General features: G+C 37.0%; 1 protein-coding gene and 1 pseudogene across 2 annotated transcripts; one reads left to right on the top strand and one right to left on the bottom strand.

Annotated features, from left to right (window-relative positions):
- Positions 1 to 1,559: 1,559 nt before the first annotated feature.
- LOC307006980 (uncharacterized protein) lies at positions 1,560 to 16,833 on the bottom strand (the record flags this gene model as incomplete). Its single annotated transcript, XM_079628530.1, has 4 exons — positions 1,560 to 2,323; positions 4,649 to 5,054; positions 14,314 to 14,990; positions 16,502 to 16,833. The coding sequence occupies 4 exons, from the start codon at positions 16,831 to 16,833 to the stop codon at positions 1,696 to 1,698; spliced, it is 2,043 nt and encodes a 680-aa protein (XP_079484656.1). The 3' UTR covers positions 1,560 to 1,695.
- A 4,431-nt stretch (positions 16,834 to 21,264) lies between these two features.
- LOC307006979 (adenosine receptor A3-like) lies at positions 21,265 to 24,319 on the top strand (annotated as a pseudogene). The gene is made up of 2 exons (XR_013800709.1): positions 21,265 to 21,756; positions 23,658 to 24,319. The product of XR_013800709.1 is annotated as an adenosine receptor A3-like (transcript).
- Positions 24,320 to 26,082: the final 1,763 nt, after the last annotated feature.

Here is a 26,082-nt window from a genome sequence, read left to right as displayed (position 1 = left end):
CTATTATTTCAATATTTTAGCACATTTTCCCCAATTGTTATTACTGAAGTATTAGCATTATGAATATTAATGTGTTTTTTGCTCATTGGTGGAAAATTGGCTCTGTTAAATAAATTGTCCCGTTTTAATCTATTTACTAGCTAGCCTAGTTGTTTGCTGTGCATTTCAATAACATGACATGTCTAACAAACCATCCAATGCTCATCCTATAGCCACATCAGGCCACAAAATGTTTTTATTACGTCCAAAAGAAAGAGAAGTGAAGTACCGTCCATATTTGGACTCACAGCAGTGAATTCACTGTACAGCTGTGTCACTTTTACATTCGGCATTTCAGCACAAAAATGTCTTATTCCCCAGTCACGCACTATCCAACTTAACCAGGGGCCGTTTGCATAAACTGCTAAGACTCCTACAAGTTAGAAATAAAATAAAAATTCTTTAAGACTGTTCATAACTTTTTTAAGTCAGTTACAACATAGATTGGTCTCTAATGTGATACCGAAAAGTAAGACTGATTACCCCAAACTAACTGACTAGTTCTTAAAGGGATCGTTCACCCAAAAATGCAAATTCGGTCATAATTTACTCACTTCAAGGTGTTCCAAACCTGTATGAATTTCTTTTTTTTCTGCTAAACAAGAAGATATTTTCAAGAATGTCAGAAACCAAACAGTTTATTGGACCCCATTGCCTTCCATAGTATTTTGTTTTCCATACTAGGAAAGTCAATGGGGCCTATTCATTGTTTGGTTACCCATATTCTTCAAAATTTCTTCTTTTCTGTTCAGCAGATTAAATAAACGCATAAAGGTTTGGAATAACTTGAGGGTGAGTTAATGATGACAGAATTTTTATTTGTGGGTGAACTATCCCTTTACTTATCCCTTTAATTCGCATACTTATGCTACTCTAATCCGATTTGTATATATAGTGCATGTAGCGTGTTCACACTGAAAATTCAGAACAGAAAAAGTGCACTTTATACCCAGATAATACACCTAATTAACCGATAAAAAGAAGTGTGAAATGTTGGACACTTCATGCACTCAACAGTTGCAGCTTTAATTCGCAGAGGGAGAGCGGCTATCAGTCTCCAATGTTGAATGACAAAATAACAAGAAAAGAAGTCACACTTCTTTTTATACATGGTTGAGTGCATATAAACATAGTGTATGAGTGTATAGTGCATCATTTGGGACTACAGCCTCTTAACATATAAATGGCTATGTTTATTCAACTGGCCCCAGGTGCGCTTTGACTAAAGTCATTGTTATTCTGTCCAGTGCAACATGCCTCATTGCTGTGCAAATAAGGCTTACAATGGAATGCGACATATTTACAAAACTGCACAATTACGTTTGAAAAGCGATGTTTGTGTCCATTTTCCAGTGATCACGGCATGAGTAACTCATCAAATGATGGAGAAGAGCATTATAACTGGGCATATTTCCAGACACAGTGTAGACTAGTGCAGTTTCTGCAGTGGAAAGAGCTGATTCAGGTGCATGAACTGCAGAGTGGCCTGCAGCATCCCCCACAATTATGTAGCGGTCAGAGTAAGAATACAAAATGAAAAATTGCATTGCACAATTTTGTGTGTGTTAGTTGCATAGTTCCTTTAGTCAATCAGATGCTAAAACAACTCCAACGTACGCTACGCTTCTTGGTAAATTCCTCCCTCAGTCTTAGTTGCTATTGAACTTGTGTTTTCTCCGTGATTGGTCCCGCACCGTGCTGGCTTGGGCTGGTTGAGGAGGTTTTACAGAGCATGAATCGCTGGATGATATGAATCAGTGTATCACGGAAGCGCTGGATGCGGAAGGCATACACTAGCGGGTTGAGTGCGGAGTTGACGTGTGACATGAAGATGCCCACGTATACAGCGCTCTTGGGCACTTCGCATGTGGGGCAAAAAAACAGAATACTGTTCATGATGTGAAGTGGCAGCCAGCAGAGCGCAAAGAGAAACAGAACTAGCGCTAACGACTTTGCAAGTTTCAGTTCTTTGCGGTAGTACTTGCTGGAGTCGCAGGTGGCCTCGGCTCGGCGGTTGAGCTGGCGTTTGATCACGCGGAAGATCTCTGCGTACAGGCCAATCATGATGGTCAGGGGAACCACCACCCAAACCAAGAAGTTGAAGTAGACCATGTAATCCATGCGCATGACTTTGGTGAACTGGCATTGGATGGGCGTCGTACTGACATTTTCAGGTGGACCGCGGTGCCAGCCGGCCATAGGCACTAGGCCAGTCAGAAAGGAGATGAGCCAGCACAAACCCACAGCTACCCACGCCCGCCTCTGTGTCACAATGATGCTGTACCTGCCAAAACAATACAAATACAATATAAATTACTTTCTGAAATCAATCATAACAGCAGGCGGTGATTCAAGTGTGTTATATAATGCATTGCACACTGCATCTCTAATTTGAGTTATATCACTCATTAGGACATTTTTACATATTAGTGCTCTCATTTTTACCCCTGAAGAGACGTGGTGTTGGGAAAAATTTGGGATGGGAGAACAAAATATTTTTCAAATCTTCCCTCGCAAAACTTTTCCGTTCCCCCGAGAAACTTTGCGTTCCCTGCCCACGCAAACTTTTGCATTCCCTCGCAAATATATTTGTGTTCCCTCGCAAAACTTTTGCGTTCCCTCGCAAAAACTGTCATGAGCTCGGACACACACTTCGGACAGAGGTCCGTACATTAACAATGGAGTGGTTCTGTTTTAACTTGGACTCAAATATAAAGAAATGCGTCAGTAGCTATGTTTCCATCCACACGTTTTTATCCGAACTAAGTGATATCGGATCAAAAATGCATTATGGAAACAGTAAAATTCGATTGGATTTCATGAATATCGACTCAAATGAAATACGTTCGGTCTCATCGGATTTTATCTTGATCGATATACGGCGCTGATATAAACGTCATTTGCCGAATAAACAATGAATTGCATTTTGTCTAGCAAAACTTTGTTGGCAAATGTTGGCTTGAATGTTGTGCGATTCAGTGCGAAAATGAATGGAAACACCTTAAAATGTCTCAAATCAATTTGATATCCCAATTTGATCGCAAAACAGCATGTGATGTCATTACGCACAGGTTTTTATTCGCTTTAAAGCCGTTGGATGGAAACACACTTTCACCAGCTTTATTCGCATGAGTTTTTTTTTCCGAACTTCAGATAATTCGATTGACAAGTGGATGGAAACTTAGCTAGTGAGTGCTTAAAAGCTGGCAACATATTCACAGATTCGATCTTCCCGGATCAATAACTCGTGAGCTAAACGTTGTTACCACCACCAACACGTCCCTTTAGGGGTTCCGTAGACATTGACTTATTATTATTATTATTTTTACAAAGTACTATAGTACTACACAACTAGATTTTGACGTTTTCTGAATGGTATAAGTTAGTTGCTCATTGATACTCATCTTTATTATTCTCTTTCTAGATATGGCTACGGTGTGGAGTCTGTGAATTTTTTTTCAGATGCATCCTCCTCTAGACTAGATGATAAAGGTAAGTGGAAATGATTTTTAAATAATTTTAATTATTATTATTGGTGTTTGTTATTATTATTATTATGTCTGCTGTACAAATGGAGTGGGATGAGTTACACCTTGCCTTACGTACATTTGCCTAAATACATTTTCTAAATGAAAACAAACTTGTTATTTATTAGATTTTAATGATGTATTTTAATATATTTTAATATATTAAATTCACCGTTCCTCACAAATGTGTTACATAAGCATGCCATCAAACATCAGGCAAATGAGTGGTTAGGTCAGACCAGTGCACATCATTCCCTACGACAGACAGCAGGGGTTTAATTTAGTTAAAAGCCTTGCATTACACCAGCCCATTGATTTGCATTAAAGAAAGCAACAGATATATTGCGGTCCTGCTGTCTGGCCAAGGAACATGATCAAACACAACTGATGCATTAAAGTTTAAGCTCTATGTGACAAAATGCACATTTTAGAAATAGTTCTGACTGTGACACCTAATTGAGAAACTCTCAAAGCTTTATTGCTTAGAGAACAATTATTATTAAATCAAACTATTTATTGAACCTTGGTGTGTTTTTTATCATAAAGCCATTGCATGATAGCAATAAGCTACTCTAGGCTGTGCATGACAATCATTTTATGTTAAATTATTGCTTTGTGTCATGCAAGTCATTTTAACACAGTAATTTTATTGTGACAGTTTGCGAAATGCTTTTGTATGCACCATTCTTTGGTGGACTTGCACACCAATTGTAACGTCCTAAAAAACTAAAGCCAGTAGCATAACATTTGTCATTTGTGATTTCTCTTTATTATTCTGCACTAATGAATAGACATAGTTGTAAAACATACTTGTAAATATGTTTGTGCATCACCCTGATACGGTTTATTTAGAAGAAGGATTCACAAATGTACAGCATGATATATTAAGTTAATATTTTTATAATTTAACAACACATTTACATGTTCAATGGTCTAATGTTGGTTAATGGTCACATGACATATACAGGTAAACATAAAATATTGATAGTTTTTTATTTTAACTGGACACTTTTCATGCTGTAGCCTAATTAATTATTATTAAATGTAAAATATTCTTTATTCGGTCAGAGTTTCAGACTCACCTGGTGGGGATTTTGACGCGCAGGAACCGGTCGATGGCGATGGCCAGCAGGGACAGTATGGAGCTTTGCGTGATGATGACGAGAAGGCACGAAATGAAGAGGCAAGTGTAAAACTGTGTGGTGAGACCCAGGCTGAGGACCACCGCCAGCGGGATGACAAGAACGCCGACCGCAATGTCGGCCAGCGCCAGAGAGACAATAAAGCAGAAGGTCGGGTCTCTAAGACCCTGGTTCATGCACACCACCAACACCACCAGCACGTTCCCAAGCACCGATGCCAGGGCGATAGTGCTCTCAATGGAGATGTACATCAGGTCCGCTTTCTCCCAACTCTCAGTTACTGTGACCGTTGACATCTTCAGCAGTTCCTGTTCCATTGGGTCTTCTACAGGAGTCTCATGATGTCCTCAAATGCTGGTATGTGCTTTCATTTTATTATATTTCTCAGTCTTTATAGCAGTCTCGTAATGAAGTCTTTCTTGTAGTAGCTGAACTGGCCTGACTTGTCAATAGATGCCATGAAATGTGAGTCTCTTCATAAGAAGATCCATGTTAGTTACTTTGAGCTGCCGTGTGCCTTGTTCTCTGCATCTTCACAACTCCTGCTTGTCCTTCTGTTGCGGAGGCTCTGCCGGCTGGGAAAGGGAGGGGTGGTTCGTTCTCTGCAGCATTATTGCCTTCCCCACTGCTCGCCTCGCTCACTATCTCTCTTTTCCTACACTTTACAAACCTGAAACTCCAGTTGTGCCATTCAGAATTTAATTTAGAATGCCCTTTGAAGCTGAATTGAAGTTGCAATCAGAGTATGGAATTGTGATTTGAATTTAAATTAAGGAAGTAGAATTTAAATGGAACAAAACTCTCCTTTAAAATGTTTTTACAACACATTTCATTGTAAGAAAGAATTAATCACGCACACGTTCATACACAAGAAATTAGTTATTTCCAAAAATGTAGTATTTTTGTTTTAGTTTCCGGAAATAAACGGATATTAATTTTGATTATTAGTTAATTATCTGTTTATTTCCTGAAACTGATATTTTATATACAGTACTGTTCGATGTTTCAGGTCAGTAACATTTTAAATTGTAATTTTTTTGAAAGAAGTCTCTTATGCTCACCTAGGCTACATTCATACATTTGATGCATTCAAAAATACAGTAAAAACATGAATATTGTGAAATATTATTACGATTTAAAAAAGTTAAATTGAAATGTTCTCCATTGAAATACATTTGGAAATGTAATTTATTCCTGTGATCAAAGCTGATTTTCCAGCATCATTACTCCAGTCTTCAGTGTCACATGATCCTTCAGAAATCAGTATAATATGATGATCTGCTGACATTTCTGACTATTATCAATGTTGAAAACAGTTGTGCTGCTTCATATTTTTTGTGGAAACTATGAAATTGTTTTTTCATGATTATTTGATCAATAGAAAGTTCAAAAGAACAGCATTTATTTGAAAAAAAAAAAAATTACATTATAAATGTCACTTCACTTTCAGTCTTAATCAATTTAATGCATCCTCCTGAATAAAAGTATTAATTTCTTAAAAAAAAAAAAAAAAAAAAACTTTGGAACGGTAAAACTTAAACACCTACATAGAAATTCATCTGTTTTTGCCCATTTTGTTGAATATCATCTAATTTCTGTTCCTTAAATTCCTTTTCCTGTCATTCCAGTTAAAATTCCTATTCAACATCCTGTGGCTTGTGGCTAATTCAATTAAAATTCACACTCTTGAGCTGAAAGGGAGCCACATTTTTATTTAATTCTGAATTAGGCACATGCATGCATCCCAGAATCCTCTGTTTCCTGCCTCTATTGCTTTGTGTCTCTCTCACTGCATGGAGAGAGACATAATTTGATATTCAAATGATTCTACCCAGGAAATCGGACATCATCTTCATCAAATTAATTTTTCAGTAATGTTCATTGTATTGTGCTAATGGATTCGTCTCAGTATTGAGGGAAGCACTTGTCTACCATGATCATTTCATCTTGTTCCCTGGGCTCCTCAGCATTATGTGGTTATCATGTCTATTTTAGTCCTCTCATGCAGAATTAAGATTTCCTTTTTGAGTCATAACACATAAGAAGATCTTATTGCACTTTCAGAGCTCAGAGGAATTCTCACTTATGCTTCATTGCAAGCTTTGTCTGTAATGTGTCTACAAATGCTCTTTGGAGAATAAAAGTATAATAAATATAAATGAACATGGATAGCATAGCTCAGATTTCTTTGTGGGAGGATTTGTTCAGAAATGTTTGAGTTCATATTGAGATCATTGCAAATCTGAGCACAAATGTTTAATATTAAAAATATTTTAATATATTTCTTCACTCTAAAAAATGCTGGGTTGTTTTAACCCAATTTTGGGTCAAATATGGACAAACCCAGCCGTTGGGTTAATTTTTTAACTACATTTTTAACCCAACGTTTGGGTTTGTCCATATTTGACCCAAAATTGGGTTGAAACAACCCAGCATTTTTTAGAGTGTTCTAAAAACAGAGGAGGCACATGTGAGATCCCTGGGGGTAACATGAGACATTTTCTCTCCATTTACGGTAGTTGTCTAGACGATATAATTGAGACATTAAAGAGATCTCATTAATAAATTCAATAATTACACCGCACATTTGCATTGGATTGGTCTCTAATGTCGGTTAATGGTCACGTATGCTGGGTTGTTTTAACCCAAATCTGGGTAAAATATGGACGAACCCAACCTTTGGGTTAACGTTTTTAATTAAATGCAACCCAACGGCTGGGTTTGTCCATAATTGACCCAAATTTGGGTTGAAACAACCCAGCATTTTTTAGAGTGTGGAGGCAAACTAAATAATTCTTATTTTTTTGTGTTTAATTTTTTGTTTATATTTCAATTTTAAAATGTTATGCTTTTATTTTCATGAACTCAAGGAAACCCTGATTTAGAATGTTTTACGATCGACCAATCAAAATCAAGTATTCCAGACAGCTGTGTCATAATGAAATTAAATGGCGGGCCACCTTGCCAAGAACTTCTACAATGTTCTCTTTGGATGCTCATGTTTGAAGTAAATGCTGCTCTTGTGCTTTTCTGAAAGGATGTCTTAATAAGGCAATCTCTTTGATTAGTTTCATTCCATTAAGATGTTGCAGACACCTAAATGTCATAACAAAGAAATGCAGTACTTTTGAGATTTATTATAGTAAATCAAAGATGAGTTTTGAAAAAACAAAAAAAAATGCTGGGTTGGGTCAAATATGGACAAACCCAGCCGTTGGGTTACATTTTTAAATTACATTTTTAACCCAACGTTTGGGTTTGTCCATATTTGACCCAAAATAGGGTTGAAACAACCCAGCATTTTTGAGATTTACTATTATTAATGATATTTTCGAAGTCAAGCATCATAGAGTGCAACAGTTTGGTTCCGGAAGCAAAAACTAAATTTATTTTTCTCCAAAAGGAATGATAAGACAGACCTACTGTGAGGTAAAAGATTGTTAATCCATGGTATTTGTTTCTGCTGAAGACATCATGTTATTTAAATAATCGCGATTAATATTCCCGGTGAAAAAACTACATTACCCATTATGCTGTACAAATCAGAGTCAAAAAAAGCAACAAGCTTTAAAACAGCACTGCGAATGATGCAATCGATTTGATCTCCACATGCTCTCAAAATACTGAAATGTTTGTGTATATATGCATATTTTGCACTAAACTTAAAATAAATAGTTTTTATACATCAATGAGTAGGTTTATATTCCTCCATTGTTTTTAATTCGATTATGCTGTCCGCAATGATTCATGGGATTGTAGTTATTGTCCTCACTAAAGCAGATATGTACGCAGTCTTGTACCTTTGTCTTTTTGTCCGATTTAAAAAAAGTTTTCGCTGTAAATCAAAGTTTGTAGTGATTCTTTAATTGCTGATTAGCTTAGTTCATTGGCTTAGAAGACTATTTTAAATTCCCTATGGGAAAAATTAATGGTAAAAATGCAATAGTTTCACTCTATTGCTCATACTCTGGATTGATGACTAGTCCAGCACCATTTGTGTTGAAGTGAGGTTGTGCTATTAGTTTTCTTAGCGGTCAAACCCAATACAAGGCTGTTTCTAGTCTTGACCTTTGTTTGCATATGATAGACAAATAACAATAGGTAAAACAGGTAAGTAATATTGCAAATGCAATCTGAAAAGCATTATGCAACGCTCATGCAAACCTATTGGTTGGGTTTTCTCATCAAGCATAACCGTCTGTGCAGTTTTCCTGAGACGAGTGGCAAGAGAACCATAAAGCCCTGAGTTGTTGTTGACGTATGCTGTCATCTAATTGAAAGAGATCATCGTATCAAGCACAAGGGCTTCGGGGCGGCTGCCACTAAGCAGTAAATGTGCCACGCACAACCAGCATGATGCATAGAGCAATAATGAATCTGTTTACGTCAGATAAGTGCTCTAATAATGTCTGCAAATAAACACAAACTATTGTACTCATAAAGGGCATGGCATTAGCTTACACTGAAGGAGGGAAAATATCACAGAGACTTCAGTGTTCAAATAAGCAACCACACAGAACACCCTAGCAACTAGCCAGAATTCCATAGCAACCGTTCACATCTCTAGCATCATGGTGTGGAGATTTGAGCAAGGAACACATAAAAACAGCCGAGCAACTAGTCCCCATCGCATGCCATTCACAGCTCTAGCATTGTGGCGGTGAAAATAGAGCAAGCAAGCCCTTCGCGACCACCTAAGAACTACATAGCAACACCCTAGCAACTACATAGCAACACCTTAGCAACTACCCAAGATTCCCTAACAACCATTAACAGCAATAGCTTTAGAGTGGCGAGATTTGAGCAAGCAACCACATACAATGTAAAAAAAATGTTGGTTTAAATTAAAAAAAGCAAGTTACCTTGTTGCCTTAACATTTTGAGTTCGTTGTAATAAAAAATTTGAGTTAATACAATGAAGAAGAATGGTTTAATAAACAGAAACTCAAAATAGTATGTTATCTTCACACATTAGTTATCGAAGTTGATTTGACAAAAGATAAAAAGTTGTGATAACAAATCATGAACAATTTTTTTACAGTGTAGCATCACCCTAACAACTATCCAGAATTCATAGCAACCATTAACAACAATAACATAATGATGGTAAGATTTGTGCAAACAAGTAACAAAACAGCATCACCCCAGCAACTACCCAGAATTCATTCAGTATGACTGTGTGGCTGCGAGATTTGAGCAAGCAAGCAACCACACAGCAATATCCTAACATCTACCCACAACTCTCCATCAACCAGTAGAGCAAGCCCATAGCAACCTAGATAACATTAAAGACAAGGAGTTTCCTTTTTGAGATAGGTCTCTCAACATTTTTACCTTTCGAGATAGGTCTCTCGACATCGAGTCAAAGCTGACACGATGGGGAAACTTTTTTTCGAAATGCTGAAGCCTGATTAATGAATCACGCTATTGCACCTGCAATAGCCAATGGCACGGGAAGGCTGGCCGAAAGAGCTTTTCAGAGCTTTCTCAGGTTTGTTTTTAATGATCTAATGAACATTATTGTCTGAACAATCGACACCCACCCAGGTACACACAGGAACAGCATATCGAACGGGCTGTACATCTCTCTCTCTCTCTCTCGCAGCTGTTGTCATTTGCATCAAATTAAATACGGCGTTTAGATGTGTGGTTTCATAACCCCTGGTTTTCGAGCCGCTGATGAGAATTGATTTGGATATTGCTTTTCAATGCAGAGCCAAAAGGTATATTGAACATTTTTCAACCTCAATCAGCAGAATGAACTCAAGCTATGTTAGAAAAAATAATAACGTAAAAGATGAACATCATAAATCCACGTTGTTTGGACCGAGGCCGATATTGCGCTGTACAGGGAAAGAACAAAATGGCCTGAGACTTATCTTTCAGAAATCCAGTGCTCCTCCCAAAGATACGCTCCAAACGTTCCCTCAGGGATCAGCATTGCTCACTTCCACTTGGCCCGATGCCAGTAAGTCCATTACAGAGACTACAGGGAAGCGCCTGAAGGAGGGAACGTCCAGTCTAATATACAGCGAGTCCAAACATCTAAGAACACAATGAAAATCGCATTTAAACGTGGAGGTAAACAAAGCTATTTTGTTTTTTGTTTTTAAGTGTTATGACATGATAGAAATATAGCTATCTAATATAGATCCTCCACTGGAGGTACAACTCTGTAGAAGACCTAACTCAGACTATAGAAAACGCTCATGCTCCCTCCAGTCTACCAGAGTATGTCGATTTACCCTTATTAGCTGATCTTTATGTTCAAAATGGACAAATTTAGCTCAAGTACAAGTAACATGCATTATGTAATCAGATTATTTTTCTGATGTAACGAGTAAAGTAACACATTACATGCAATGTGCCTTATGTAATCAGATTACTTTTCTGTTGTAACGAGTAAAGTAACACATTACATGCAATGTGCATTATGTAATCAGATTACTTTTCTGTTGTAACGAGTAAAGTAACGCATTACAAGTAACATGCATTATGTAATCAGATTACTTTTCTGTTGAAACGAGCATTACAAGTAATGTCCATTATGTAATCAGATTACTTTTCTGTTGTAACCAGCATTACAAGTAATGTGCATTATGTAATCAGATTACTTTTCTGATGTAACAAGCATTACAAGTAATGTCCATTATGTAATCAGATTACTTTTCTGTTGTAACCAGCATTACAAGTAATGTGCATTATGTAATCAGATTACTTTTCTGTTGAAACGAGCATTACAAGTAATGTCCATTATGTAATCAGATTACTTTTCTGTTGTAACCAGCATTACAAGTAATGTGCATTATGTAATCAGATTACTTTTCTGTTGTAACGAGCATTACAAGTAATTTCCATTATGTAATCAGATTACTTTTCTGTTGAAATGAGTAAAGTAACGCATTACAAGTAATGTCCATTATGTAATCAGATTACTTTTCTGTTGTAACGAGCATTACAAGTAATGTCCATTATGTAATCAGATTACTTTTCTGTTGAAATGAGTAAAGTAACGCATTACAAGTAATGTCCATTATGTAATCAGATTACTTTTCTGTTGTAACGAGCATTACAAGTAATGTCCATTATGTAATCAGATTACTTTTCTGTTGAAATGAGTAAAGTAACGCATTACAAGTAATGTCCATTATGTAATCAGATTACTTTTCTGTTGTAACAAGTAAAATAATGCATTACAAGTAATGTCCATTATGTAATCAGATTACTTTTCTGTTGTAACGAGCATTATAAGTAATGTCCATTATGTAATCAGATTACTTTTCTGTTGAAATGAGTAAAGTAACGCATTACAAGTAATGTCCATTATGTAATCAGATTACTTTTCTGTTGAAACAAGTAAAGTAACGCATTACAAGTAATGTGCATTATGTAATCAGATTACTTTTCTGTTGTAACAAGTAAAATAACGCATTACAAGTAACATGCATTATGTAATCAGATTACTTTTCTGTTGTAACGACCATTACAAGTAATGTCCATTATGTAATCAGATTACTTTTCTGTTGTAACGAGCATTACAAGTAATGTCCATTATGTAATCAGATTACTTTTCTGTTGAAACAAGTAAAATAACGCATTACAAGTAACATGCATTATGTAATCAGATTACTTTTCTGATGTAACGAGTAAAGTAACCCATTACAAGTAATGTGCATTATGTAATCAGATTACTTTTCTGATGTAACGAGCATTACAAGTAATGTCCATTATGTAATCAGATTACTTTTCTGTTGTAACGAGCATTACAAGTAATGTCCATTATGTAATCAGATTACTTTTCTGTTGTAACGAGCATTACAAGTAATGTGCATTATGTAATCAGATTACTTTTCTGTTGTAACAAGTGAAATAACGCATTACAAGTAACATGCATTATGTAATCAGATTACTTTTCTGATGTAATGAGTAAAGTAACCCATTACATGCAAATATTCCACATACTTAAGCCCTGGATGATGCACTAGAGTCCGCTGTAGTGGTTAATGAGCAACAATGCCATCAAAACCCATGCATATGCAAGAAATGGCTTTTTAATAGCTCTCCACTGTAGTGACCTCTATGCATGAAAGGGTTAATCACAAGCAAGATATCATAGATATTTAAAATGTGTTTTTATGATGTTTTGTGTGTGTCAATTTCAGAGCTCAGATGCCATTATGAAAAAGAGCATTCTGCATGGACGTTCCTCTAAACATCATCTTTCACAGAAGAATAAAGCCATACGGGTTTGAAATGACAGAATTTGCATTTATGAAGTTATGAAGGAAGGATGTGGATGCTCTGACATGGCAAAAACATTTGCATGCTCAGAATGTCAGTTTCTCTTCCTCCTTCAATATGTGGAAATGAAATATTTGTATCTGAATGCTTGTAACCCGTGTTTATTTAAATGTCTGAGGTCAATATCTAGAAAGCAGAGCTGCAGATGTTTGATGGATTTAAATGATAGCATGTGAGACGTACATCAAATAACTAAAATCAAACATTTATTTCACTGTATTAATTTAACACTACCATTCTAGTAGAGTAGAGTATACTTTATTGTTTTTTTTTTTTGTGGAATTTGTCTTGCACCCAAAGCTGCAGTAGTACACAACAAACACACACACACACACACACACACACACACACACACACACACACACACACACACACACACACACACACACTCATTCTTGTACATCTATCTTTATGAGGACCTTCATTGACACAATGCAATCTCTAGCAGTTTACCCTAACCTTGCCCATCACGAACCCTTACCCTAAACCTAATTATAACTTTATTCCTAAAACCAAGTCTTGACCCTCAAACAGGCCTTTAAAGGGGTCTCAGAAAGTGAGGACCGGCCAAAATCTCCTCACTTTACTCTCTTTGTCCTCAATCCAATGGTCTAAAACTCAAACTGGTCCTCACAAAGATAGTTGTACAAGTACACACACACACACACACACACAAACACGTGACAACATTGAAGGGGGAAAAAACATTAAAACATTAAAAAGAATTGATAACAATGACTACATCTTACTATTTAAAATATTAATAGATACAGGTATAAATATTGCTTTTACAAAGTGGGACTCTATATAACGCTTCCCTGATGGCAGAGGTTGATACATTGGAAATAAAACATGGCTTGAATCACTTACTATGGGCTGTGCATTCTTAAGAACCAATGACTCAATGACAATGAATTGAAGTGATGTGTACTCTCTTACACACATGCCTGTCATTGCAGTTTTAACAAGACGTGTCAACTATGATTTTGATTTTAATAATAGACCTCCTCCAGAATCATCAAACAGTGTCCATCCATTTTCCAAACCACTGGTCCAACAACATAATATCATACAATTATAAATCCATTTTTAATTGATAGTTAAATTGTTTAATTAAGGCTTACATATTTTCCATGACAGAGTTCAAGATACATCTTACTGGAGCTGCCAGATAGGAAAGTTTCAAATAATTTTTAAATAGCAAGCACAAACTATGCAAAAGCGGCTGCCCATTTGTATAATTGAACTGTACTTCTAGCCCTGGTCTCTCTGCTTCTTGTGCATGAGAACCGACTCAAGCTAACCGTTCTGATTGGTGGCTAAAACCACCTGTGGGGTTTTTTTCATGGAGCACCTGACGATGCTGTTTGAGATGCTGCTGGCATTATTTTCCAAAGTCTGACTGCTCTGATCTTCCTTCTGCTCCGTGCTGGTCAGCTTCATCAAGATGCTTTTATAAGCCTTCTTAATCTTAGGGACCTTAAAAGCGTACACTATGGGGTTAACGGCGGAGTTGGCGTGAGAGAGGAGGATGCCGATGTGAAAGGCGATAGCGGGGACTTTGACAATTTTGTAATACTCAAGCGTGTTCATTATGTGCAGCGGGAGCCAACAAACGGCAAACAGAACCAGCACCAAAGCCAGAGAGTTGGCCAGTCTCCGCTCCTTACGGTAAAACGACCTGGACTCCACGGGGCGCCCGACTTCCTTTCTCAGCTGTTTGGATATCATATTGAAGAGTAGCAAGTACAGGGCCATCATGAGGATGGTGGGTGGCAGGATGCAGGCGAGGAAGTTGAAGTTGACCATGTACGACATGGATATAACCGTGATGAAATTACATGTAATCGTGGAGTTTTCTGTTGTTGTGGTGTCTTCGTTGTGCCATCCGAACATGGGCATGAAGCCTAGTATAGAAGAAGAGAGCCAACACACAGTGACCGCGGCCCACAAATGCTGCTTTTTGACTGATCCTCTGTACCTGAAAATCAATGAGAAATCATCTTTATATATCTTCAATGGTACTGTGTATGTATGTATACACTACCTTTCAAAAGTTCGGGTTTGGTAAGATTTTTTGGTTATACGTTACAGGAAGGTTTCATCAGTTAATTTGAGTTAACATGAACTAAGAATGAACAATACTTTTAAAGCATTTATTAATCTTAGTTTACGTTAAATGCAACATTTACTAATAAATTGTTTGTATTTTTTAACGTTAATTAATGCACTTTGAACTAACACGAACAAACAATGAATGACATTAACAAAAATTAATAAACACTATAACAAATATATATTTATTAACTAATGTTAACAAATGAGACCTTATTGTAGTGTTACCGATTTCTGTTTTTGAAAGTCTATTCTGCTCACCAAGGCGTGCATGTATTTGATAAAAAATACAGTAAAAAACTGTTATATTACTAAATATTATTACAATTTAATGTAACTGTTTTCTATTTGAATATATATAAAAATTTCACTCCAGTCTTCAGTGTCACATGATCCTTCAGAAATCATTCTAACATGAATATATGATGCTCAAGAAACATTTCTGATTATTATCAATGTTGAAAAGTAACATTTGCTTAATTGTTTTAATATATTTGCACCCTTGTTGACTTAAAGTATATATTTGGCAATTAATTACATCATGAAAAGTGCAGTATTTCAATACTTAAAAATCATATAATAAAAGTAGATCAGAATTATGATTTCATGTTTTACTTCATTTGTTCAGTTAACCCCTATTTAAGGATAGTTCACCCAAAAAATTAAAATTAGTCAAAAAATTTCTATTTGTAAATAAAAGCCTAAATTCAAACGGTTCATCATTCAAAGTGATCGAGTCTCTTCAGAAAATTTGGACTAAACCGTTCAATTCATATGGATTAGTTTTATAATCTCTTTATGAGATTTTTGAAGTGTCAAAGCGGTAGTTGCGTAGCTGTCAATGGAGGGACAGAAATCTCTCAGATTTCGTCAAAAATATCTTCATTTGCGATCTGAAGATGAACGAAAGTCTTACGGGTTTGGAACGACATGAGGGTGAATAAATTATGACAGAATTTAAATTTTTGGGTGAACTATCCCTTTAATGTCACATTCTGGAAGCATTCGGGAGCAAAATGTCTAAAACGCAACCAAAGTGCTCCAATTTTCCTTATTGAGGAATATCTTTGGCAGCTCTATGTTTGCTTCAGTAGTTTTCTGTGTTGGTCAATGGCAACATGATGTCAAGCAAAACAGAACGTCGTTTTTTTAGAGGCAGAGCGAGCAGATTATAGAATAAATAAATTCTTAACATAAATTAACATACATTTCGTACCTAAATAAGTTATTTTTTCTGGTTGCATGTTTTTCAGTATGATAAAAATAAGTGTGCATCATCTCTGAGAAATGCTTACGTTTGATTTCCTCCTTATCAGTAAGCTTGATCAATTTGGCTCTCAATATGATATGAAGCAACATGATTTTAAATGTTCAAACCTGAGAGGCTTATAAACACGCAGGTATCGGTCCACAGCGATGGCCAACAGGGAGTGAACGGAGGCCTGGGTCAACACAATGACCACACAGCTGATGAAGAGGCAGCAGTGGAAACTAGTCTCCAGCCGTCCATCAACTATCACTGCTAAAGGAACAGCAACTATCCCCACCAGAAAATCAGCCAGCGCCAGCGACACAATGAAGCAGAACGTGGTCTGACTCAGGGCTCGACACGAACACACGGCCCAGATCACCAGCACGTTCCCCAGACAGCATCCCACAGCGATGACCACCTCCAGAGAGGTATAGATCACCTTCTCACCATCAGCCATGGTGGAGACTAAAGGCACAAGAACTCTACAGGAACTTACATGAAATGGTCGTGGTTAAAATAGGAAGTTGTCTTCACTCTCTCACACAGCCATGCATAAGCTGATATACACACTCACACACACACACACACACACACACACACGCACGCACACACCCATACTCAAGATTTTTTGCTTGATCAGTACTTTGGAGTGGCTTGTATGCTGCAAGTATATATATATATATTTTTTTGAAGGTAATTAATACTTTTATGAATTTTATTTCATTAGGATGCATTAAATTGCTCAAAAGTGACGGTAAAGACATATTTCACAAAATTGCTGTTTTTTACTGTATTTTTGAATGCATCAAATGTATGAATATAGCTTGGGTGAGCATAATAGACTTCTTTGAACATATATTTTGAACTGACATTTTGAACATACTGTATAAAATATCAGTTTCTGAAAGTATGTTGTATGTATAAATTTGATGTGCTCTAATTTCTCTGTTGGGCATGTACAGAGGCATTACACCGCTGTGGTCGCGCTGCCTCAAATTGTGGCTAATCTCGTGTCTAGTAAAGCAGGAAGTTGTTGGTTTGTTTCCTGCAAGAGGCGAGTCGATTTCAATCGTTATTGTACAATCAAGTCTGTTATCAAAATGTAAAATGTTTATTTTGTCCTCCTCTGAAACTGTCCTCTCCGACTGGATGCTAGACCATGCAGAGACTATTGGCAAGTAATGATTTGAAAAAGAAAGAAAAAAGTGTTGGCATTGGGATATCTGGTCTTGCTTGTCATTTATGTCTATCATAATAAGGTTTCCTTTGTTTAGTTTTGTTTCATGTTATTATGACTATGCAAATTAAATGTGACTTTTGCAATTTTTTCCGGGAAACAAAAATAGGATTAAGCAAGTTTCTTTCGATCTCAGACTTCTTGGTTTCTACAGTTCCCACTTATAATGCACACTGCAAAAAAACTGACCTCAAACCTTTTCATCCAGACGGCCACAGCAGGGCTGGAACCACTAGAATAATTATAAATGGACAAATTGAATTTCATACACTTATATTAAAAAATATCGAACCCCGACCTGCAAGACATTCATGGTTTTGTGAATCAAATTGTATGAAAACACTTTAACTAAGCCATCAGTAAACCATGCGTTTATTATTACACAATTGAGTGATTCTGAGAACTTTACTGAGTTCAAAAAATCAAACTGGCTATAATCATCCATATACAAAATTATTCAACTCCCAAAAGTACATTTGTGTAGAGAATCCTTTACTCTCATAGTACCGTTACTGATCCTCGTTCAACATTTCTGGATAAGAATCTATGTAGTTATGTAACTTATGTACCCTCTCTCTCCCTATTTCTTCTTTTTCTTTCTGTTCTCTAACACTGATTGTATTCTGAAGTATATTATGTTTTGATGTTATATAATATTTTCTGTACATGTTATCCTTTACTCTCGCTTACAAGCTTCTGACACCCTCTACTGGAATCTTAGGCCACGTGTGCAAAAGCTTCCAGCTCATTGATAATCTTTGGTTTCTGTGCTCTCACTGCCTTCTTCAAACCTCACCTAAGATTTTCAAGGTCATTTTAATCTGGAGACTGAGCAGGTCAGGACTGAACAAAGATTTGGTAGATTTTGATGTGTACTTGGGATCATTGTCTTGACCGTGAAGACAGTCTTTTTCTGGTCATAAGTCAAGCCTTTTTTTGTGCGAGACGTACTTCTGATCCATGGGTCCAAAAAAGTTCCCTGGTATGTTTTCTATGCTTTCAAACATTTAAAACTTATAAACAATGCAGCCAACTGTGTCTCTGGGATCTTTTAGTGTCATGTTCTTGTAGCCATAGCCATCTTCTCTGGGCTTTTGTAAGAGCTTTTTTGTCTTATATTTGCTGCTCAAATTAAGCACATGCATGGGATACATGTATGCATGGATTACAACTGAATCTAATTAATTGTCATTTTAGAGTTCCCAAAGGTTTATTGTATAGTATAGCACAAAGAAGATATTTTGATAGATACCTATTTAATGAAAATGGGTTCAAAATAACATGAAGCTTCATTAACTTTCATTGTAGCCAACAAAAAACCCACTGAGACTCATTTTTAAAAATCTGTTGTGTTTCACAGTAGAATAAAGTCAAAGGTTTGGAGACACGTGAGGTTAGTAAATGAAGTTTAATTTTTTGGGGTGAAATATCCCCAGTCTGACCCTATAGTGCCACCAGCTGTTAGTTATAGAGAATCTGAAGTTGTGTGATGTGCGTGTACAGTACATTATGATTGTAAAGCTTCGTTATGAAGGTACAAATCTTTCTGTAACAGTCTCTAAAACTGGTTTTAATTTATTTGATGAAATTAAACATCAACAACTTTTTTTCATGATTAAGACAAGACTAAACTGACTATATCAACATGCAATGCAATCTTGTTAACGAAAAATAAAACTAAATATTTTTTAAGTGGATTTTATTGATGAAAAAAAAAACTTAAACCATAAAATTAGTAATTTTCCAGAGGAGATCTGTAGGTGTGAAAGTTTTTTGCAGAGAGTAAAAATAACCTCTATTGTCAGGGTTTGGGGGTTGTGAAAGGAGCAAGGAATCAAATGCAAAACAACGAGCTTTTAATAATAAAAAATAAAAAAACTACCGCGCGAGGGGAAAACCAAGACTGACTTGACTGGACTTGACTCAACAGCAGTGAAACACAACGTAAATATGACGACGAAACAGCACAGGACTGAAAACACAAGGAGAATAAATATGGAGAGCAAACAAAGGAGGTAACGAGGGAGGACAGGTGGGGCAAATCAATCAATAATCAGGTAACAAGATGAGCGGGGCTAGACAATAGACAGGAGAGCACATGGCACAAGGAAACATACTTGACAAGCCATGTGCTCACACCAAACATAACTAACACAAGTACAGTAAAACAAATCACCAGCCATGTGCTCACACAAAACATAACTAGAACACAAGCACAGTAAAACAAATCACCAGCCATGTGCTCACACAAAACATAACTAGAACACAAGCACAGTAAAACAAATCACCAGCCATGTGCTCACACAAAACATAACTAGAACACAAGTACAGTAAAACAAATCACCAGCCATGTGCTCACACAAAACATAACTAGAACACAAGCACAGTCAAACAAATCACCAGCCATGTGCTCACACCAAACATAACTAACACAAGTACAGTAAAACAAATCACCAGCCATGTGCTCACACAAAACATAACTAACACAAGTACAGTAAAACAAATCACCAGCCATGTGCTCACACAAAACATAACTAGAACACAAGCACAGTAAAACAAATCACCAGCCATGTGCTCACACAAAACATAACTAGAACACAAGTACAGTAAAACAAATCACCAGCCATGTGCTCACACAAAACATAACTAGAACACAAGCACAGTCAAACAAATCACCAGCCATGTGCTCACACCAAACATAACTAACACAAGTACAGTAAAACAAATCACCAGCCATGTGCTCACACCAAACATAACTAACACAAGTACAGTAAAACAAATCACCAGCCATGTGCTCACACAAAACATAACTAGAACACAAGCACAGTAAAACAAATCACCAGCCATGTGCTTACACAAAACGAAACATGAACGCTAATGAAAACACTCATAAGCCCAGGGTGCAATTTGCCGGGGGGATGCATGGGATTTCCCCCTTTCTGGTCAATGTATCCCTGCCTCTGCTTAATTATTTTTATCCCTGGTGGGCCGATGTATCCTCCCCTCAAAGTGATCATAGTGCTACTACACTAGTGGCGAGAGACGGATCACAAAACTGATCACGGATCCGTGGTTTGATTAAAGGCAATTTTATTTAAAAATGATTACTCACTAAAGTTAGTTTTAGGTTCGATATTCGCCAGACATTCGTTTTTCCATGTCACTGCTCTATAAAGTCGGCAGTCTTACAGATATATCAATACCAGGATTACTTTTAACAGTAGTCAAGCAGCCTATGTGAATATGCAGCGAATATCGAACCTAAAACTAACTTTACCCCGCTGTTTATTTTTATGAATAAAAATGTTTCAAAACATCCCCCCCCTCTGTTTTTTTTTTCACAAATCGCACCCTGCAAGCCACATGTTCACACAAAACATGAGACATGAAAGCACACAGCTAGTGAAAAATACAAGCTGTGTGATACACAGCACAAGACAGCACATGAAAGGCACACAGACAAGACAAAACAGGAGTGTCAGGGCTCTGTCATAAAACCAAGAAATAGACCAGACAGGAGTGACAGAACCCTGACATATTTCCTCTTTACATAAATAGTTAACAGAAAGAGAAAATAAATAAAAAAATCTGAATTTGTCTTATATTTTCAGTGACAAATAATTAGACAATATTTTTGTTTTTGATCGATTTTGATAACTAAAACTTGACAAACAAGGTGAACATTTTAAACCACAAAATTTGTCTTTTTTTTCCGGAAGAGAGTAAATACAGCCTCTACATTTCCTCTTTACATAAATCATCAGCTCTTCCTAACACTCTCACAGTCCTGCTTCCAGTGCTGTGACCACAATGGAATTAGGTGGAGGGATCATTTACATCTGTCTTGAAGTGCTCATCGCTGTGGGATGCTGTCTGGGCAATGTGCTGGTGATCTGGGCCGTGTGGAGGAGCGGAGCCCTGAACCAAACCACTTTCTGCTTGATCGTGTCGCTGGCGATGGCGGATTTCCTGGTCGGGACCGTGGCCATTCCCCTGGCTGTGGTTGTGGACATCCACATGAAGATGCCTTTCCATTCCTGTCTGTTCATCAGCTGTGTCCTGATCGTCCCGCTACAAGCATCAGTGCTCACCCTTCTGGCCATTGCTGTGGATCGTTTGCCTGCGGGTTTGTATCCCATTCAGGTGAGTCGGCCGACAGATGATTTTGAATGGCTTTAATGAACGTCAAGCTTGTGAAAACACAAACAGCTTTTGTTTTATCTTTAAATTAATGTAATGCAATTTAGGTATGCTTAGTTGTCATGCTTAGTTGTAGCCAATCAGCAGTAGAGGGCGTGTCCACTCATGATATGAGAGTGAGCAAGAGGGAGATTTAAAGACAGACTGTAGAAAGAGAGATGGCTGAGAGACATTACAAAAGAGAAAATCTCAGAGGAATATCAATCAGTGGTGTAGTCTACATGATACGCAGGTATACGCCGTAGACCCACTAGGGAAAGGCCAAAGATTTCCGTATACCCACTTAAAAAAGCTGTGAAGATACGTAACAACTTCGTTTTGTGACAGAACTTTCACACTTTAATTCATAAATTCACCCCATCGGGTGTTTGCGAAGCGACATGTTATCACGTAAAGCAGAACGTCACAGAATTTGGGTCATTTTTTAATGAATAAATCAAAAGTAGGGTTGTACATGAATCAAATCTCGATAAGGACTAGTCGTGTCTGTGATATTAAAGATCAAAGAGACTGCAAATGTTTCTACGCGTCTCTGGGAATGAGCGCTCAATATGTGTTCTACTACACACACACACACACTGAAGCACGAGTGATGCTCGTGGTGTTTCAGGCATTTCATTGTATGAGGACATGTGACACAACATGCTACACATGTGAACTTCATTGCAGAGCTGCTATGTCACTTCATGAGAATTTCACCACTTATCATTGATAAAACTATCGTCATTCATTCGTATCATACACACACAGAAACTGTAATGTCTTTACTACCACCTGTCAAAATAAAAGTTTGGTAATACTTAAAGAAATTATAACAGAAATATATTACTATTGGACAGTAGAGTATACTTCAAGTAGGCTAATAATAATAATAATAATAATAATAGTTTATTAAAACACACAGAAACTCAAATGTCTACAACCCACCCAAAATAAAAAGTTCAGTCAAACTCAAAGAAAACTCATTACAAAAACTAAACTACACCATTGATATCAATGGATAAAGAAGGTTATGATCAAAGAGCTTTAAGACGTCAATAGAGGCTTCGCATCGGGTAGTTCTAGGAACATAGTTCTAGGAACTAGCCAACAGGGTGGTTCCCCGAGTTGCCATTCGCACCTGTTAGTAACTCTGAAAGTGACGTAATCCGCGCTTTGTTGTTGTGACTTTTATTTTGCCTGATCACACAGCACTTCCCATTCTCTGTCCATCTGTTTAACAATCTGTCTAATACTTTATTAGATAGAAACTGCTATACAAATAAAGTAAACTGTATATGAAAAAGTATTAGCATTTTCTATGTCCAATCTCGCTATTATTTCTAGAAACTATGAAAAGTTCCTCTAATGCGAAAGCCCCTAAAATTAGAAAAGCTTTCAAGCGCTGGAGAGACCTAAGCAGGAAGGCCCGAAAATAGAAGCTGAGATTGTGTTCCTGCTTTATACGTTGGTTTTGCTATTTCACAGAACCAAGAAATGCTGTTTTTGTAATGTTAGCTGTAGTAACAGGACAGTATTGAGTGTCATTGTTGGTCTGGAGCTGCTCGTGACTAACAACCAACTCTTGCTTGTATATAATCGTGTTTACTGTGTATTCATTTTTTGTTCTTCCTAGTTGTTCATTCATCATCTTCTCTTATTTTTTTGCGAAGCGTTAACTTATTTTGCTTGGCTTCAGCTATGATAAAAAGACATCCACTCTTGCATTGCGTGTTCATGGGTTTTTGGGGGCGGAGCAATGAGGGAGGGGTGTGTTTGTTTGGGTTGATCAACAGTGTTTCTCAGAAATTGCTTACTGCGCCTTTAAAAGATCTTTAATTTTAAGAAATATTACTCTCTGGCAGGTACAGTTCTACAGTCACTAAGAAGCGCTCCTGGATCGTCGCCGCTGTGTGTTGGATACTGGCGTCCGTACTGGGCTTCTTACCGATGTTTGGATGGTACAACCATGACACACTGGCACATTACAATTCCACCTCCATAGACTGTCAATTCGTTGCTGTCATTCCTGCTTCATACCTGGTCCACTTCATCTACGAGTGTTGTTTTCTTCCTCCGCTGGCAGTCATGATTACTTTGTACGGCTATATCTTTTTTAAAATGAGGAGACTGTCGAGGGGGAGAGCACGTATGGCGGCCGAAACTGGTGCATATAACCACAAGGAACACAAACTGGCCAGATCTCTGGTTTTGGTTTTGGCTCTTTTTGTTGTTTGCTGGCTGCCGTTACACTTGATACAAGCCATCACATTCTATAACCAGAATATACATGTACCGTCCATTGCTTTGTACTTTGCTATTCTCCTTTCTCATGGCAACTCGATGGTTAACCCTATAGTGTATGCCTTCAAAATCCCTAAGATTAAGCAGGAGTACAGGAAGATTTGGAGGAGGGTGATTGGTCGAGAGCACCAGAAACACTCCTGCTAGTAATACCTTAGACAGCCATGATGGACGAATTCATGGGAAAACCAGTCCGGGAGTCAATGTCATTATTTTAACTTAATTCCATGTAACGTGGAATGTACCAAAAGGGGGGGGGGGGGGGGGGGGGGGGATTTATCTGATTTTCTTAGTGTGTAATTGCAATGTTGCTTTATCAAACCTTTCAAGCTTTTCTGGCCTAAACTAATGTTGACAGATTGCAGTTTCACTGTTGTGCCAGTAGGGCTCCTCCAAACACCACTGTCAAAGTCTGAGAGTAACTGTATGTGTAAGTTATCACTGTAAAGCTGCATTGAAACAATCTGTATTGTAAAAAGCGCTCTATAAATAAAGGTGACTTGAGGTGTCTTTAGCTGAATCTGAATAATAGAGGAGTGTGTACTTTAATGCACAATAATATGGTTGTACTATAGTGCAAATATGAGCCTGCAGTGATGTGTAAAACTTTATATGTTTGTGTTGCACCTTTTCTGCTAAGAAAAATACAATTTGTATTTTATTTATTTTGAAGCACTTGTATGAGGTGTGCAATAAATAAAAATAAAACACAGAATTCAATGATTTGTGCATTTCATCATGTTTATATATTCATATTTTCCTTTATAGAATAATACGCTTTATTCAGAAGACGAGACACTAAGTATCACCCATAAAAATTATTTAAATTTGAGTGTGCTTTATTAGGATGACAAAAGCTGTTTATTATACTTTTTATTGCCAACATGTTTGCAGAATAGCTGTGAGAAATTGTGCAATGCGAAATAAACAGAAATAAGTAATATTAATAAATAAAGTGAAATATATGTAGTGCAAAATAAAATGTAATAACAAAACAGTGCAGAGTAAACTAAGAAAGTAATTCATCTTTATATTAGTTTTTATGTAGCAGTTTTAAAGAGATCGTTCACCCAAAAGTGAAAATTCAGTCATCATTTGCTCATCCTTACGTTGTTTCTTTTTCTGATGAACACACAAGAATAAATTTTGAAGAATGTCGATAACCAAACAGTCGACTTCCATAGTATGAAATATATATATATTGTTGAAGTCAATGGGGGCCAGAAACTGTATCTCAAATATCTTGTTTTGAAGAATTTATAAAGTTTGGAAAAACTTCAGGGTGAGTAAATGACGACAAAATTTTCATTTTTTAGGTGATATCCCTTTAAATAAAGTTTTCCATTTGATCCAGACCGGTTACAGATACTCCAGTAACTCTTTCTCTTGGTGTTCAGAATGATCTGATTTTACTCTTGCTCATTGCGTCTCTCAAGAAAGGCAATAGACTGTATAGTTATCACCCAGTGATCCTTCACACAAACTATACAACCTACTACCTCAGCTTGTAGAAACACACAGATCTGCAGTTTCACGGGAGCACGGACTCCACACAGCTCCAGAATATAGAGTTATAATGTTTCGCTCAGTTTCTTCAGTCGACAGCTGGTTAATCTGCCTCCGTAAGAAAGACAGTAGATTGTATAGTTATCTCAAAGGGAGGTTTTATTCTCCACAACTATTCAATCTACTACCTCAGCTTTAGGGACAGCAAACAAACACGCCGTGGCTTTAGTGTCTTCACCGGGTCTGCACGGGGACGACAGAAAGAGGGGGAGAGACATTATTTATTTATGATGAGTCATACAAAAGTGTGCCTTTCATAATGTTGGTTATGCAAATATTCATATTGTTCTTTTTAGAATAATACGTTTTATTCGGAAGACACTAAAAGTATCACCCATAAAAAAATATAAAAAAATTTTAGTGTGACAAAAACTAGTGTTTGCAGTATAAATTATTTTACAAAATAAAATAAACATAAGA

The sequence above is a fragment of the Phoxinus phoxinus genome (genome assembly GCF_949152265.1).
Source record: "Phoxinus phoxinus genome assembly, chromosome: 11".
Lineage (NCBI taxonomy): Eukaryota > Metazoa > Chordata > Actinopteri > Cypriniformes > Leuciscidae > Phoxinus > Phoxinus phoxinus.
This window is presented reverse-complemented; position numbering and strand designations above follow the sequence as displayed.